The sequence below is a fragment of the Alosa pseudoharengus genome, unplaced genomic scaffold (genome assembly GCF_046254945.1).
Source record: "Alosa pseudoharengus isolate Yale_2024_CS ecotype anadromous, Long Island Sound unplaced genomic scaffold, YU_APseudo_1.1 YU_APseudo_1.1_scf_7, whole genome shotgun sequence".
In the NCBI taxonomy this organism is placed as follows: Eukaryota; Metazoa; Chordata; class Actinopteri; order Clupeiformes; family Clupeidae; genus Alosa; species Alosa pseudoharengus.
The window spans coordinates 21,252,812-21,271,531 of record NW_027468859.1 but is presented as its reverse complement, the minus strand read 5'-3'; the positions used below and the strand labels follow the sequence as shown (position 1 = coordinate 21,271,531).

The following is an 18,720-nucleotide window of genomic DNA, read 5'->3' as shown; positions in this document are numbered from 1 at the left end:
CTTAGATTGTTTTGACAAAAAAAAAATCTGAGCCACCACTGAAACACAGTTTTTATTTCTTCCTGTCGATGGGTTCTCGCTAAGGTGCGGTTAACACGGATCAAGCCTCTCCTTGAGTGTTATTTCAAATAAGGGATTTCGCTATCATGGTGGGAGAGACTTCTTGCACATGTTGCACCTTTTAAGATACATATTTTCAAATCTCTAAATCTAATTATGATTATGATTGGATGGGTGTTTGTCTTGGTTTTAGTGCTTGAGGATATCTCTTCCCTGTGTTGAGTTACAGACCTTGCCAAAACAAACAGCCATGTAGTAAAAAGCACAAAAGACACCGGAGAGCTTCCCTAATGATACCTCCTTTAGGGAGCAGAGTGTGTGGGGTGGTGAAGGACAGAGGGGGGTCAGACTCATATTAATGTCTCATATCCTGACAGGAAGACCTTTGAGAGCTCCAGTGGGGAGCCGAGGTTAAGTGCTGGGGCACACGAATTGTGTCAATAAAAACAGGAAATCTCACTTGGGTGCGTTTCAAATGTTCAAATTAGGAAGTTGGGGACACAGAGAAATGCCCCCTCCCCTCTTTTCCGTTTTTTAAAGAGAGTAAAAAGTTAATTTGACGCATCCCTGACGAAAGAGGAGAAGGAAAGAAAGATGAAAAGAGCTGAACGCTACGTTGCTCAAGTTTAGGTAAGGCAATATGTACACCTGAGCCGGTTGGACAGAGCGTGCTCGTATCAGCTGTCATTGGACGGTGTCTCTGATATGCATTTCACATTTAGAGCGTTTACGCATTTAAGAGCATTTACTGTCACCACAACATTTGAACACATTGCAGGGGGTTGCATTAAAATGCGGTCTTTGTAATATTGTGTTAATGGACTGAATGTGTTATTATCTCAGGATCTTACACAATGTCGAGCTGGGTGCCGTTGAAAGCATGGCTTTGGATTTCTGAGAAGCCGTTGTTGTAGAGCATCCTGGTGGAGGAAAAGGCACAATGGAAAGATGTTTTTATTCTGTGTTGTTGGCCATTTTGCACTGCATGTGAATTAGGTATCACTGACTGCTTCTGCCTGCACAAGTGGCAAACAGTTCCATGAAGCTCCAATTCAGACTGAAACTATAAAAGCTGGCTAACCAGACAGTCATGTCTGCAGAGATGAGGAGCTACTGCTTGAGGAGGTTTTGAAATGAAAACTTTGGTCAAATGTATGACACACACACAACTCATTTAAAGCAGCACCAAAGAACTTTTCCTCTGTCGCACGCACGCTTTGTTTATCCAACGGCTTTGTAAATAACGATGTCCATACACAAGGTAGAATTTGTTGCATGATTTTACGAAAGTAGGCTATGATGTATTGCGACATCATGCAAGTCAAATTTGTAGTTTGTTATGTCTCATTCCATCAAACTACAGATCCGCTACCCGATCTGGCAAACTTACATAGTGCGGTTATAGCCGATAGAGGGCCGCGAAGCGAATGCAGAAGTGCCGTTCGCCCTGTTACGAGTTGATGAACCACGGAAACAATTTTGGAAATATTATTTTAAGGTACAAAAAACTCTTTGGTGTTGCTTTAATACCCTCGCTCAGTGTGCATGACATCAAAATTCAGACAGACATGCTCCCTGAGACATAGCACAGTAATAATGTCTGCATGTCAAATTCCGAGGGTTAGTTTTCAGAGGACAAGAATCCATATTTAATAAATGTTATGTGGTCCTGGTGGAATGACAGGACTCAAACCCTGTGATTTTATCCTGTTTTTTTTATACTGCTACTGTATATTCGATATTCAATAAGTGCTACTTTCTGTACTTACACTGTCAGCATTTTGTTGGTTATGCCACTGAATGAATTGGCTGGAATTGTCGTGATGTATGGATGATCAGCAAGTTCTCTGTGAAACAGGGCAAAAAAAAACATGTCTTTTCATTCAGGTTATTAAGAAGTAATTGCTACTCGTCATAAGCTGTGTGTTAGTGCAGACTTACAGAATAAAGTCCAGAATGGAATCAGAATGAATCTTGTTAAGGTCAGGGAAGCTTATGAGACCTGTGTTAAATAATCCCCTGCAACGACGTAAAATGAATACAAATGGGTAAACTGCATCATTATTTCTTAGTAGAGCAGCAGCTCAGATACTTGTGTTTCATAAATCTGAAGCCATTGGAAACTGAAGGCTTACAAACTTACAAATAATTTAAGTCTGGGAGACTTTCAAAAGCCTCAGGGTCGATGAACGTCAGACTTCTCGTGTTCCGTATTTCTCTGTGAAATAAACAACAAATTATAGAAATTAAACTTTTTTTTTTTTTAAACTGAATATGAGCACATTCAGCAAACACCTTCAATGCATGTATTCACCAGAGGTGTTTGCTCTTCGGATAATCAGAGTGGGCTAGTTATAGCTTCACCCCCTTTATCCTTAGAGCTCAATATGAGGCTTTCCTTATTTATCTAACTTGTGTATTAACTGACTCTCAGTGTACTCCAATCTACTGTACAGGCAGGTTCTGAGGCTACGTCTCAGTGCTAAGGCCCAAGCCAAATAAACCAAAGATTCTGACTAATGCTAGCAGACAACTTTATATCAGCTGCAAGTTGTTGACCGAGGGGAAATTGCTCATGGGCAAACAGAGAAAATGTCTTGCACATGTCCAGTGCTTAGATTAGCTTCAATTATGGCCTTATTAGTGTGTTTACATTGGGTCGCCGTGGTGAGGAGCAAAGGCCGGGGCAACAGTAGGGTCCTCTCTGCTGCCATAACCTGTGTGGTGTGCTTACACCTGTGAGACAGTCCTCCTTCACACTCTCCTGAAAAACCGCTCTCATCAACACGCGTCCGTTTAGCCCACACAACTCTGAGTCATTGGGGCTTACTTTAAAACTCAGCCACAGAAAATAAGAGGGAGAGAAAAAGGAACTCCTTCTGTGCTGTTGTTGCCATAGTATCAGCTGTGAGATACAAATGGGTGACGGAAAACCTTTTTTTCCTCTTCTTTGCCCACGCTTTAGGGAAACCTGAGGAATAGAGCTCCTATTAGCAACAGAGCCAGCCTGCACTAACTAGACCTCAGGGAGCAGAACTGGAGAACCATCTGGACTTTGTCGTTGTCCCTTTTTAGACTGGCTATCTGGCTGATTTTTTATTCTAGAAAGAAAGAAAGGGAAATAAAGAGATGTCGCTCACATATGAGTGATTTTCCTCAGGTTGTGAAAGGAATGCCTCTCCAGTCTTTCCAATGTAACATCCACAGATATATGTCTGAGAACAAGAGAAGAAAACATTCAGGGATGTGGATTATATAGCCTACCAACAATCTTCATGTGTCTGCCTCCATATGCCGTGCATTTGCTAAGTAACAGTGATATTAATAGCAATTTTAGGTAAAGATCTAATTAACATGCTGAGCAGTGTAGGGCTTTTTAACTTTTGCTCTAATGAAGAAAGACTGTAATCCTTACAAGACACTGACAAATCTGACTTCAGTTTATCAATGCAAAACCAAATTACAGATCATCATCCTGACAACACGTTCAATCAGTGTGACAGGACACCTCCCATCTGTACAAGGCCATTTTATAGGGACAGCTGGATAACAAATGACTTGGGTGTTGGGATATCAGTCATACAAGCCCACTGCTCTGTGTTCAGTTACCCAACCTCACCTCTCAGTTTCTTTTTAAATAGTGTCTTAGAGACGCTCAGGTAGCCTCACAGGTGAAGAGTTTCTTAGCCCAACACAAGGGCTTCTCATACACACATGTGCTAAGAGTATGCATGACTTGGACACGGTAGCAGAACGGTATGTGAAGAGACCCCCTCCACTCACCCACCCACCCACCCAACCATGTATATTTTAGCACTGATTCCTTCTTGTATGAATGCCTGCGCCTTGGTTCACATGTGCTTGTGAGAGTATGTGTTTGTGTACATATGTGCACGTGTATCTCAGACTGAGAGACGGAGAGGGAGAAAGACAGAACAAGAGAGGTGTACTTGTCTACTACAGCCACTGGGCCTCTAAGCATGGAGACAGACACAACCCAGCAGCCCTCTGTAACTCTAACTCTACCCACCAGTACACTGACCCACGGGGCAGTTCCACATTCCGACATTTTTTGGCGAAGGGCGGGGGGGGGCTGGCGTTAGGAGCGTATTAGCACTTCCAGCTGTGATTAGCTGACATTGCTGATGCTGAACAGAGACACTCTCCCATCACATCTGCCAAAATTGAGGGCTTTTCAGGGGTTGGGGAATAGAGCAGAACCTGATAGAAATGTTCCCTTAGTGTCTTCCCAGTCTGTTTTGGACGAGCAAGTGGAGAATTCCATTCAGCAGGTGGATGGTGAGACAACCGTTCACCCGAGTCCAGCCGCCACATAATGTATGGAGACAGGGGGAGTAAACTACTCTGTGGGGGATGGTCAGTTCTTTTTAGTCAGCTGAAATAATGTATGGAGAAAGGTGGAGTGGATGGTCAATTTGTGTCATGCAGCTGCATCAGAATCTAACACTTTTACTCACATCTTGGAAATGTTCACCAGCTGGACAAAGGCGTCTTCTGGGACTGATTTCAGCTGCGTCTCATATAGCCATCTGTGTGTGTGTGGAGGGGGGGGGGAGAAAAAGATCAGTTACTTTCACTCATTCAGAGATTTACTTTCCAGTCCAAACACTTTATTACTCATTATCCACATAATGTTACCCAAGAATGGGTTGAGCGCATGGGCTGATGTTCTAATGTTCCATGGATAGAAACAGAATATGTGTTCTTTTTCCTGTGATTCCATGTGATACCTGTTCATATGATCATTTAGATGGTTATCTAATATGACCATACTGTCATAAGCCTTGCTGAGTTACATTCTCAGATGAACCCTGGTTTAGTGAAAACCTGTGGCAACTGTGAAGAGTAGACTCAGCTTTATAAGGAGGGCTTTCAGGTCTCAAGAGACACAGACATGTTGATCTATAAAGGCTTGAGAAACAGTTATTAAAGAACCGAGATTACTCAAATCATGTGTTTGTCTTAAAGTAATTAATATGGCAAAAATAAAGGTAAAGAAAAATACAGAGGTGGGAACATTTCCAGCTCAGAGATTAGGTTAAGTTAATTCAAGACAATGTTACAAATACTGCTATTTATAATTCAGTTTTTATTTAGCCTGTCCATGAGTTAGGAAAAAAATGTTTTAAGAGGAAACTGAATACAGATATAAGCCACAGTTTTGATCTAGTCACAATCGATGGGGGACAAGATAAGAAACTCATTTGCTCCTTAAGAAACTTTAACTGCAGAGATGCTTTTATGAAAAAACACACCAAGTCCCCTTATTGCTAATTTAACTAGATGTACCGCGTAGCGGTACAAAATATGACCGCCGCTCAGTCCTGCACATCCATTCCGCGAAAATAAATCATATTAATGAATTTGTCTCCATCTTCTACTCCATCCCCCACTCTTGAAACTTTTGTGTATGCTTGTTTGGAATGTGTGTTTGCACACATTCCGCACACAAAGTAGCCTACTGGCGCTGCAAAGGTGAATAGATTTGTTTCTGGGCCAAAAAATCTGTAACATTGTTATAAAACCTTTAAAATCTCTAAACAATCACAAGTAGGGCAGTTCATCATAGTCCATCCATTGCAACTGGACTGATGAAAGGTACACCTGTAGGCTACATTGTATTTGGGAAAAGCAGAAGGTAGCAGCATAATGTATTTATTATGACCGCCGCTAGCGAAGCTAGCGAAGCGGTCATATAGGGATTGTCAAAGTTTTTTTTTTTTTTTTTTTTTTTTTTTTTTTTTTTTTTTTTTTTCCCCGTCATCTACTTCCTGAATTTTTGGTCAACGATACCCGGGACACCGAACCACCGGGGCACATGAAATTTGGTGGGTATGTAGCCCCACTAGACTTTTACGGAAAAATTTCGTTTCGTCCCCGGGGTCCACTCCCCCCCCGTGCTGGGCCCCCCGAACCGCAAAAAAAGCAGTTTTTCCTAAATAACTACCTGAACCGTGGCACCGAGGATGAAGAATCTTTTATGGTATGTTGGTCTCAAGGGCCCACATCAATCTGGCCCATAATCACTCATTTGTGATTTGCACCCCCCCGGTAAAAAATGAAAATGCAATATTATTCTGCTTTAATCGTCCCTATCTTCAGTTAAGATGTTCAGAACTGCACCAAATTTTATGTGTATGATTGACCTGGCATTCTCTGGGGGTATGCCAAGTTTCGTAGAATTTCATCCATGGGGGGGTCTTTAAAAAAATAGATTATGTGTACATTTAGTGACTGTACACTCATTGGCCTGTAGATGGCGGTGCACACATATACACATGCACACACACACAGGCACCCACATACTATCGGTATTAGAACGGCTGATACATAATTACAAATTCAGTAGGATTAAAAGAAAGCCAAAATAAATATTCATCATCATCATCATCATGGCTGCATTTCCAGTATTGGCGATAAGTAGTCGTTTGTCCACTAGATGGCGCATCGTTGCAGTGAGACGTAATTTTGTTGGAAGTTAAACGTGGGTTGGAATACAATGGCCGCTTCCTACAAGGACTATCGTTTACCGCAGAGAACGTCTAATAAGGATAGGATGATGTTCACATGAAATGTAATTCCCATTTCTTCTTGAAGCCGAAATAAATCTGAGGATGTTTATCGGACATGCTTGGTTTTTACTGCAGGTACGTTAATCTTATAATATCAATAAGGACCTAGGCAATGTCACCGTTAGCGTTGGTTGAGTGATGGAGGCCAATTTGATTGATTGCATTTGTAGAAAACTATAAATGCGGTTATACCAAGCAAATTGATAACAGCACTGTAATTGTATCTTTCGACTGTCATTTGTTGCACGTGCTACAAAAATCATTCTGTGCAATGGAAGATTTACCAACGTTACACCGATCTGATACAGTTTTGCCTACATGCGTGAGACTGAGACGCCTGTTTATTTTGTTTGAAGTGCGTGCAGGGTCTGAGAGGGGAATCGATGTGCTTTGATTCCAGCTTGGTAGTTGTAGTCTGTGAAATTAAAAAGCACGTGTGTGTGAAGTATCCAAACAATGACACCTTCATTTCATTATGGCTGCTTTAGCAACACACCATAAGCTACTGTTTAGGCTAGTGGGTCCCATTTAGAGGTGGCTACTTCATTCGCGCTTTCCTTGACTCATGGAGCTGCGTGAATTTTATTACAACTTTTCGCCACGATATGGCAATTTAAGTCCGCTTGATACTGTAAGGCTTAAGCCATTGGTTTCCAAAGGAGATTTTATTTGTGTCGCCAGCATAGCTTATTGACAATTTATGTTGTAAATAGGCCTACCTTATAAGCCTACCTGTAGCTTAAGGAAGCTAACAGCTTTCTATTAGGATCTAGTTTGTTAGTTACAGTTTTGTCATAACTCCCTGATGCATTTTTGCATTTAGAATAGCCAGAGCGTGAACAATATCGGGTGCCTATGGACTAGGCTCGCTTGGTGAACCCAGCCTGATCTGCCCGCTATTTATTTTTTGATTTCTTAAAAGATTGAGCTTGGTCTGGTGAAAGCCAGACTAGCCATGGACCTCAGTTACACAATGCAAGGGAACATGAATCAGCCTATATTTGCACGAACAATAACGGACAACAGCTCTTCAACTTTGGCCCGTTAAAATGTGTATGAACAGTCTAGCGACGCATTTCATCAAGGCCCATTTGGACATGTCAGTTATTTGCACCACTAGTAAAACAGCATTTCGTTTCAGACTACTGTTACTTAATTTGTGCATTAACAATAACGTTTCAGACTACTGTTACTTAATTTGTGCATTGACAATAAAGTATTACATGAACTAAAGATGACTAAAATCTTATGTAGAAGAAGAAACATTCACAAAAAAATCCATCCATCCAAAAATGACCTTTGTTTTTGATAGCTGTTGAAAACGGCTGAGATGTTTTTGTAAATAAATAAATAAATAAACAAATAAATAAATAAATAACATTATGCTGATACCTTTTGCTTTTCCCAAATACAATGTAGCCTACAGGTGTAAGTGACCTTTCATCAATCCAGTTGCAATGGATGAACTGTGATGAACTGCCCTACTTGTGATTGTTTAGAAGATGCTACATCTTCTTTGGCTATTCTACAATCTATTCACCTTTTCAGCACCAGTAGGCTACTTTCTGTGCAGCCGCACACACACACTCAGGCATGCCAAACAAGCATACACAAAAGTTTCAAGAGTGGGGGATGGAGTAAAATATGGAGACAAATTGAAGTGTGCTTTATTTTCGCGGAACGGATGTACAGGACTGAGCGGCGGTCATATTTTGTACCGCTATGCGGTACATCTAGTTTATTTATTATTAAACTAAAACAATCCCTGTCAGTTCCATGCAGTTTTCAACAGCTATCAAGAAGAGAGGTCATGTCATGGATTTTTGTGAATGTTTCTTCTTCTACATATGCATAGGTTTAGTCATCTAGTTCAAATTATATTCAGCTTTATTGTCAATGCACAAATTAAATACCAGTAGTCTAAAACAAAATGCCGTTTTACCCAGTGGTGCAAATAACTGACATGTCCAAAAGGGCCTTCATGAAATGCGTTGCGAGACTGTTCATACACATTTTAACGGGCAAAGTTGAAGAGCTACTCTCCGTTATTGTTTGTGCAAATAATATGCTGATTCATGTTCCCTTGCATTTTGCAACCATGAGGTCCATGGTTAAGCTCAATCTTTTGACGCAATCTTTTGATTTTCACCCAGCCTAGTCCATGGTAGGCGCCCGATAGAAATATTGTTTAATTTTGCGATTGAGATATCCACGCACTGGCGCCCCCCCTGCGACGTGTTCGCCCCCCGGTTTTAGAGCTATTCTAAATGCAAAAATGCATAGACATTGCATGACAACACCGTGACTGTTAACAAACTATAAGCTATATAAGGTAGGCCCTATGCTAGGCCTATTACACAACACAAATTGTCACCAGGCTATGCTGGCGACCCAAATAAAATCTCCGTTGGAACCAATGGCTTACACCTTACAGTATCAAGCTGCCACCTCTTGGCGAAAAGTTAATAGTTTTGCATATCAGTAGTAATACATTTCACGTAGCTGTGAATCACGGAAAGGGCGAATGAAGTGGACACTTCTAAATGGAACCCAACCCACTGTACAGTAACTCAAGGTCTGTGGCTAAAGCAGCCATAATGAAAGCGTTATCATTGTTTGGATAATAATAATAATTAATCGCATAGACTACAACTACCAAGCTGGAATCAAAGCACATCGACTCCCCTCTCACACCCTAAACACGCACTTCGAACAAACAAAAAGCGCCTCAGTCTCACGGAATAGCCATAGGCAAAACTGTATCTGACCGGTGTAACGTTGGTATTAAATCATCCATCGCAAAGAATGATTTTTGTAGCACGTGCAACAAATATGTGTAGGTACAGCCCTGCCCTGAATACATCTCAACGTGCGCTCTAAAACATCTGGTTTAAATGGAGATGTAGATCATCACGGGATCATAGACAGGTTATCTTTCAGGTAGCCTAGGCCTATATATTTTCCATTAAAAAACCATCACGTAGCGAACGTGTTGTGGCTAACTCACTTAGCTCCTGTTAGTAGCCTAGGTTATGGTCATAAGCAAATGAGATGACAGTCGAAAGATACAATTAGTGCTGTTATCGATTTGCTTGGTAGCCTATAAACGCATTTATGGTTTTCTACAAATACATCAATAATCAAATTGGCCTCCATCACTCAACCATGCTAACGGTAAAATTATTTTACCTACGTTCTGCTATTGATAGGATTAACGTAGCCTACCTGCAGTAAAAAACAAGCATGTCCGATAAACATTCTCAGATTTATTTCGGCTTCAAGAGGAAATGGGAATTACATTTCATGCAGAAATCATCCTACCCTTAGACGTTCTCTGCGGTAAACTACTGTAGCCTACAGTCTTGTCCTTGTAGGAAGCATAGTGTCTTTCTAACCCACTTTAGATTAACTTCCAACAAAATTACGTCTCACTGCAACGATGCGCCATCTAGTGGACAAACGACTACTTATCGCCAATACTGGAAATGCAGCCATGATGATGATGATGAATATTTATTTTGGCTTTCTTTTAATCCTACTGAATTTGTAATTATGTATCAGCCGTTCTAATACCGATAGTATGTGGGTGCCTGTGTGTGTGTGTGCATGTGTATATGTGTGCACCACCATCTACAGGCCAATGAGTGTAGAGTCACTAAATGTACACATAACTTAATTTTTTAGACCCCCCCACGGATGAAATTCTACGAAACTTGGCATACCCCCAGAGAATGTCAGGTTAATCATACACATAAAATTTGGTGCAGTTCTGAACGTCTTTACTGAAGAGAGGGGCGATTAAAGCAGAATGATATTGCATTTTCATTTTTTACCGGGGGGGTGCAAATCACAAATGAGTGATTATGGGCTAAGTTGATGTGGGCCCTTGAGACCAACATACCATAAAAAATTCTTCATCCTCGGTGCCACGGTTCAGGTAGTTATTTAGGAAAAACTGCATTTTTTGGGTTTCGGGGGGCCCAGCGCGGAGGGGGAGTGGCCCCCGGGGACCAAACGAAATTTTTCCGTAAAAGTCTAGTGGGGCTACATACCCACCAAATTTCATGTGCCCCGGTGTTTCGGTGCCCCGGGTATCGTTGACCAAAATTTCAGGAAGTAGATGACGGGAAAAAAAAAAAAAAAAAAAAAAAAAAAAAAACTTTGACAATCCCTATATGACCGCTTCGCTAGCTTCGCTAGCGGCGGTCATAATTAACCCTTCAGTTACACAGTTTTTTTTTCTTCAAATGAGTGGAATGCAATTGTCACTACCATCTTTAAATCTGGACAGCACAATAAATATTATATGCATACTGTATGTAAAAGAGGTCGGTTCGTCCACCGCTCACGGCCCTCGAACCCGCCACCTCAACACACACCGGCATGGGAGTCGCGCATCTCCTCGGTTATTGGTTGAAACACTTTATTTTGCCTTTGCGTGGGTTGCCAACCCTTGTTGGTAGCAATTGTTTTTGTGTACAGATGTCGGAACCTAGGCTGCCTACAGAGACACGTTTTTTTTTTTATACGGCCTGCTTATGGGGCAGGCAGCTAGCGGATCGTTAGGAAAGATTAGATTAATATGATAATTTATGTTTGACCCCTTTTTGGGCCTGAAATCGCAGATAGGCTACAACATTTAACAGCTGCAGAACAATGCTTCCCAAATAGCCAGTAATATTTTTCAAAACAGCCCCAAACCTTGTCAGCAGCTTTTTCAGGGTCCCTACACATAAAACGAAGCACCAACAACGTTGTTAGCGAACCCGGAGATTATTACAGAAGACTTAACAACTGTCTCCCTACCAGCTCCTCCAACCCAGTATCGCAAGGATTCGTTGTACTGTCACGTTTGGGTTGGTTAATCTATTATTCGTGCTGTGGTTGGAGGAGCCGGTAGGGGAACATGGTTTCTGACATCAACATCTCTCAACTAACCCACAAAAACTCAATGCACGGTTTTGTTTCACACTTTTTGAGTGTTTGTAGAAGCATCAGAGACCCAAATGAAAGTACAAAAGCACAGAAAAAGTGAGTTTTGCGTAATATGGCCCCTTTAAAGTCAAAGCTATATACTCTAGCTACATGAGGTGCACAATTAGTGAGCCTGAAGGATCTGTGTTAGGCCCTTTATTGGTCAGTCTTTATATCACCGAGTTTCTACAGCACTGTCACGGAGTAGAACTACGACTGTACACTGATGACACGGTTTTATAGCATGCTGAAACAGTTCAGTTAGCAGCTGAGAAATTCAATATTGCTATGGAAGGTGTGGCTAAGTGGCTTGATCAATCCTGCCTTAGCTTGAATATGAGCGAGACAATAGAAGTTATTCTCCAAAATCAAGGTGCAGATTAATTCATTCTCATTAAGGGTGAACATATTGATATAATGACTGAATTTAAATATATTGGTGTCATACCCATCATAAAATAAGAAAAGCAAAACACTTTTAGGCAGATTAGATCCTCTCTCTCTCTCTCTTTGGATGCAGCCAAGATATGTATGCATGCGCTAATCTTATTCTGTATCTCTGACCTGCTTTTTCCCCAATTGACTTTTAATATCAGCGTATAACCAAGCTTTAAATCTTTTTAAGTAAAATGCCATTTCTGCATTTCTACAAAAATGTATTTCTAAACTTTGAGAATGTTAGACTTTTTCTAAATCTGTATTTAGTGTATCAAATTTGAAATGGCCTGGGCTCCAACCTGTTTACAACTTATAAACATGTGACAATAACAACCAGTAACAACTTTGATGATGAACATTTTCAAGCTTTGAAGCAGAATGACTACACATGCTGTTATAAATGTCTTGGATACTCCACTGCATCTGTATCAAAGGTACACTGAAGGCCATATCATTGTGACTTTAGTTAATTATAAAATACAGATATGGAAAAAATGGACAAAAATCAAGGCCCTTGGTGTGATACCAGGGTCAAATGAAATGATATTTGAGATAACAGGGAGGGGGAGAGGTCCCATTTAGACTATTCCTAGCTAAACATACCCTTTCATTTGCTGTGGCTGGCGCAAGACAAGCAAAGCTTGGTGAAGTGGAGTCACGTTCACACCGAGCTCTGAGCTCTTCACAAGAGACTTTCCTGTGCACTCTCTTTTCTCTTTTTTCCCAAGGAGCAAGTGGAAGAAAGAGAGGCTCTTTGATGTGTGTGCGGTGTAAGGTCTGTCACAGGAACAAAAACAAAAAGCCTTCGGTCTGAGTGGACCTGGAGGTGCGGCCAAGGCAAACATGAGTCAAGTCACCTCAGGACCAACAGAGAGAGAGAGAGAGAGAGAGAGAGAGAGAGATTTACTCTGTGTCCAGTAATGGAGACCTTCAAATGCCACATTTTGACAGTCCACAGAAGCAAACAACAACCACAACAACGATCAACACCATCATTTTTATGCTTTTGTCGGTTTGTCCATTGATTTTCATTGCCAATAGCCCCTCATCAGTGCATAAATACACATCCTCAACGATCAATACAAGGCAAGGGAATGGGACATGCCAGAATAATTTGGTCAAACAATGGACTAATTCATTGTGGAGGGCTGGCTCTACTATAGAGAAAGAGAAACTGTGTGTATGTGTGTGAGAGAGAGAGAGAGTGTGTGTGAGAGAGAGAAGTGTAGTTACAAATTAAAACAATCACCATGACACTGAGCAGACATCGTCACCATACACCCCAACATTGGGCAGTACACTAGTCCAAATAATCATGGTGTGTTTCACTCTGTGTGTATATGTGCTTGTGAGCGTTAGTGTGTCTGTCTGTGTGTGTGCACCATTCCGAAGGCTTTGGAGGAAAAATTACGAGCAATTTGTCATCCAAGAAGGAAACTGTGAAGGCAAACATGTCCAATGAGTTGGTTTGAAGTGAGGCAAAGTCTATAGCCGTGTGGCAGGCCAGACATCACTCAACCCTCCAGCGAACTCCAAAAGCACTCCAACTCAGACAGCACCCTACCGATCACAAGTGGCCACACAGCCCTGCGTCGTCTAGACATTCAGACCACTGTCTAAACTCTTCTGATTACTATCTGTAGCTTTTAAATGTGTCCTGTATCTTTACTGATAAAGAGACATTTACCAAGATCATCTACTTTGCCATGTACATCTGCACCTTCAGTCAAGCCACCTGCTGTACAACAGCCTGGCTTTGTGAGGGATTGGCAGGCACATTGCTTCTGACAAGATACAAGTGAAGAATGTCTTAGGTCATTGGGAGAATGAGGTGTGTGATTTTGCATCCTGTTTGGAAGGAGACCCTTCAGTTGACTCGGCTAATTAAATAAGCCTACTGTGTGAGGTCAATCAAGAGAGGTCAATGTACTCACGTTTATATTAAGGCATGGCTTGATCTAGACATCTCTAATTAAAGGTACAGTCTTATCAAATCCAGATGATGGATTTATTGTCCTCTTGAGCTATCTGTTGTGTGTATGCTCATAAAAACTCAAATAACAATCTTTAATCATTTTCTTCTTCAGAGGGAATATCTGTTGTTATTCGGTGCAGACATTTGCTTTGTTTGTTGTTTGTTCTGTACATACTGTACATAACATGTCTTTTTCTTTTATTTTCAAATACTCACTGTCCTTCTCATACACACTGATGACACATCATAGACTGAAGGAAACCTCAAGGCATTAGGTATTCTATCGGCCTCAGTTCAAGAGCTCTAAGCCCTTTGAAGGTTTTGGACTCAAGGTGGTGTTTTCTTCTTGCTGTCTTTTTCCTAATTATTCGCAAATGGCCTCCCTCTCAGGGGTGTTTGAAAATGTGCAGCAAAAAGGTAAATATTGTATTTGAATGCACGAGCCAGGCACAGCCTCTGGTTTTTGGAGAGAGTGGGGAGTCACGCTATACGGGGCTTTCGAGAGTGGCGGTGCTTTCCTTTCCACTGCCTTTACCTCTCCAATGCTTGGTTTAAAATTCTCAGACACACACACATATACACACTGACACAGAGAGAGACATACTGATGGCTTTACACAGTATGTTGTATGTAGCGTATGGAAAAATAAATGGCCAGATATTTAGCACTACATTTCTAATACATGGACCTCAAGTACAAAACAAATATTTATACACTTATTTCTATAAGAGAAATCAACAAAGTTATGTCCTCTGTGTTAGTTGTTTTTCTTAACAGACTGACCACAGTGAAAGTACTTTTAATTTCTTTGTCTGTTATCAACGACAATGCCAAATATAGCCGCAAGCGGCAATGGCAAGCCCGAGCACCTGCATGACCATGATCCCCCTCCCCTAATATTTGTCTTATAGGGAGTTCCATATCCCTACCAACCTTGTGTGTGAGGGTGAAACTATGACCCCCCCCCCCCCACACACACACACACACACACCATAATAAAATCAGGACACCTGCGAGTTAGCCAATAATGTATGAAATAGCCAAATAGCCAATGAATGAAATAGCCAATAAATAATGAAATAGCCATTCTATCTGTTGCCAGATGGTGGTGCTATGCCAGACATGCATTTTGGACATGTGAATATCATCATTACCATAATAATCAATAAACTGTTGAAGTTTCAGCCAAATCAGCCAATGCTTTGTGACTTTATGACACATTTTGTGTTTATTCAGCGAAATATTTAAATTTGATGTGTCACCATTTCAACACATTTCAACATATCAACAATCCCTTCACTATTTATCATCAACAACATCTTCACATCATGTCCTCTAACTTTGATATGGTTCTGATGAGTGTGTCGAAGTGTGTCGAAACTGATCATGTGCCACGACTGTAATGGCCATTCTATCTGTTGCCAGATGGTGGCGCTATGCCAAATATGCATTGTGGACATGTGCATGCATATCATCATTACCATAACAATTAATAACCTGTGAGGTTTGAGCCATGTCAAGCAGTGCATGGCAAATTTATCACACATTTCCTGTTTATGTGGCGAGGTATGTAAATTCACCATATTACTTTTTCCGCATATTACAACATATCAAAAAAAGCTTCTCAATTTAGAAACAGCATCTTGATATGATGTATACCATATTTGCCATAAATTGGATGAAATTGATCACGTGTTACAACCAGTGATGCCAGTAACACGTTACTCTATTCCGACTCCGGTAACGGGTAATCTAACACGTTACTATTTCCAAACCAGTAATCAGATTAAAGTTACTTACTAAAATGACAAAAATAATTCTATTTTTGTCATTTTCTTCTTGTCTCTGGGATTAACGTCATGTATGCTCACGTTTTCAGCATGGGGACAACTCACATGTAATACCACGCATCGACACAAACGTAAACAACAATGGAGGGAGGAAAGAGATGTGCGTTTTCTAGCTGGAAAGTCATTAGTTTGAGTTTGTGTCAGCTAAACATGACAACATTAAGGTATGTTGTACACTCTGTGCTGGCGAAAAGTGCTGTCTAGAAGTTCCGGAAGTTATTGACAGCAGCTCCCTGACGCCCGCAAATTAGATAAAATCTCCCGGAATGTAGAGCGAGCGAGCAAGTTAATGTACGCGAGATCGAAACTTTAAATCGCGTGTGCATCTGAGTATAGTACACGCATCCAAGACAGAGAGCATCCTGATTGGCCTGTTTCGCTAAATCAACCAATCAGATGACTTTAGCATTCCTTGAGTTTAACTAGTTTCATTTCGTTTGCATATTATTCAGGCCTATACTAGATGGCTAGTTGCCAAGGCTACATGAAAAGCCGAAACTACCAAAATCTACATATTTTATTATCACAATTTCTATCTATAAACCTTCCTTACTTGGTGTACTGCCGTGTTGTAGTACTCGAGTCCAAGTTTTTGTGGGGGTGGGGGCGGCTTTGGGATACCTCCCTGAAATCACTTTTTGCAGGTTGGGATGTCTCACGTTACTGTTAAAATGCACTTACAATAAAGTGAGTATTGGCAAAACCGGTTGTCATTTTTATGTTGAGGCGGCGGGGAGTGTTGTCGGCAGCTACTGAATGTAACTTATAAAGTAACTTATAATCTAACTTTGCTTTTAAAATCAAGTAATCAGTAAAGTTACTTTTTAACAGAGTAATCAGTAATCAGATTACTTTTTCAAGGTAACTGGCAACACTGGTCCCAATCTTGGGGGGTTACACATACCTTTCAAATTTTGTGTGCATAGCTGAAAGTATATGCCAACCACAAGGGTTAGTGACACCAGGGGGCACTATGGAGTCCATAGGCCACACCCTGGGCCAAGCCTTTGTCCATGACAGCTTTATCGGACACCTGTTGTGTGTGTGTTTTCGCCCATGGGAAGCACCTCAAAAAAGGCAAATCAAGGCAGGTTATTCCCAACCATAATAATGATAGCTAGATGTACCGCAGAGCGGTACAAAATATACTACTTTTGTGTATGTAAATGAGTGTGTGCATAGTGTGTTTTGTTTTTGTGCATGTATGCTTCTGTGTGTGTGTGTGTGTGTGGCTTTGCTTGTGAGTGTGTGTGTGTGGGGGTAATGGGGTGTGTGTGTGTGTTTATCTGTGTGTGTGTGTGTGCACGTGCCTGCATGTGTGTGTGTTTATATGTGTGTCTGTGTGTGGGTGTGTTTATGTGTGTTTATCTCTGTGTGTGTGTTTGTGTGTGCCTGCATGTGTGTGTGTTTATATGTGTGTCTGCGTGTGGGTGTGTTTATGTGTCTCTGTATGTGCATGTGAGTGTGTGCGTGCCTGTGTGTGTACATGTGTGAGTGCGTGTGTGTGCGTGAGTGTGTGCATGTGTGTGTGTGTGTTTATGTAGATAGATAGATACTTTATTGATCCCAAGGGGAAATTCAAGTGTGTCGTGTGATCATGTGTGTGTCTGTGTGTGTGTGTGTGTATGAACGAAGTGCGTGTAGCTGATATGGCCCCCCATGAACGGAATTCCACGAAACTTCAGAGGGCATGCGTTCAGAGGGTGTCATAATGATCCTACACTTCCAATTTCGTAGTACCTACGATTACAAAACCTCATTTTTGCTTTTTCATTTTTAACTAGGTGGAGCTATACATTAAATGAGTGGTTATGGGATGGGTTGACATAGCCCCTTAAGACCAACATACTGTACAACAAATTTGGTCCTCCTAGGCCGTGTCCGCCCTACCCTCCTTTCGGGGGTCCAGTCCTGCGGGGGGTGGCTACATGCCCACAAAGTTTCCTGCACTCCGGTCTTTCGGTGTCCCGGGAATCATTGACACAAAATTACAGAAAAAAAAACAAAAACAAAACAAAAAATACTACTAAACCTTTGCTGCGTGGCGGTCATAATAATCCTTACAGAAACAATAGGGCTTTGCCCTAAAAAATATTTCTGCACCTCATAAATTGAGATGTAATGAGTTCAAATTTGATATCTCAGTGTGCAAGTGAATGTGTCATTTTCAACACCCTAGCTGTGTCTCAAACAGTCTACTTGCACACTTAGTTTAAGTATATAGTGCAGAAGATACTGGGACAATTCTAATCATCGAAAAGTGGGCAAAATGCAAGCAAGCGCTCACTGCACACTAGCAGTGTACTGACGGAAGTATGCGGTTTGAGAGACACCCCCTGTTTGAAAGTGAGGAAACGGCTCATAGATTTATGTCTACGAAAACAAGTTAACTATGTCCTGTGCACACTGGACTAAAATTACTTGTGTGCTAGGTGATTGCATAACATTCTCACCAATTACTTGTGCATTCATGTTCTTTTTTTCTTTGTTTCTAAACAAAGTTTACCTTTTGTAAAATCAATTCATGTGACATGACAAAGTGGCCAAACAGTAAGATGGTACTAGTGCAGAAGGCGGTACATTCCTCGTGCATTCCTTAGTGTCAGAACCAGGTCCAAATCTGATGCCCAGGGTACCGGTCAGCTAGGGATCACAGTCCAAACACAACCAGGTCTATTCTTGGGGCCACAATGTTTTCAGAGATATTTTTATCTGTGAGGCGGCGGCCCCTTTCTTCTCTATATTCTCTCGAGTGCTGGGAAAACTTTGAGGAGGGCTGGAATGTGCTCCTTCACAGAGGCGACCTGGGACTGTCTGGCCGCCTGAATTG

The 18,720-nt window shown here is 41.3% G+C and overlaps 1 protein-coding gene across 1 annotated transcript in view; it reads right to left on the bottom strand.

The window, feature by feature from the left end:
- Positions 1-18,720, bottom strand: part of tshr (thyroid stimulating hormone receptor) — a 34,185-nt gene that overhangs the window by 7,339 nt on the left and 8,126 nt on the right. The window contains exons 2-7 of the mRNA XM_076271905.1: positions 4,539-4,610; positions 3,201-3,275; positions 2,204-2,278; positions 2,002-2,079; positions 1,830-1,907; positions 912-980 (exon numbers count right to left, since the gene is read on the bottom strand). Coding sequence (XP_076128020.1) covers positions 912-980; positions 1,830-1,907; positions 2,002-2,079; positions 2,204-2,278; positions 3,201-3,275; positions 4,539-4,610 — 447 coding nt within the window. The remainder of the gene's footprint in view (positions 1-911; positions 981-1,829; positions 1,908-2,001; positions 2,080-2,203; positions 2,279-3,200; positions 3,276-4,538; positions 4,611-18,720) is intronic.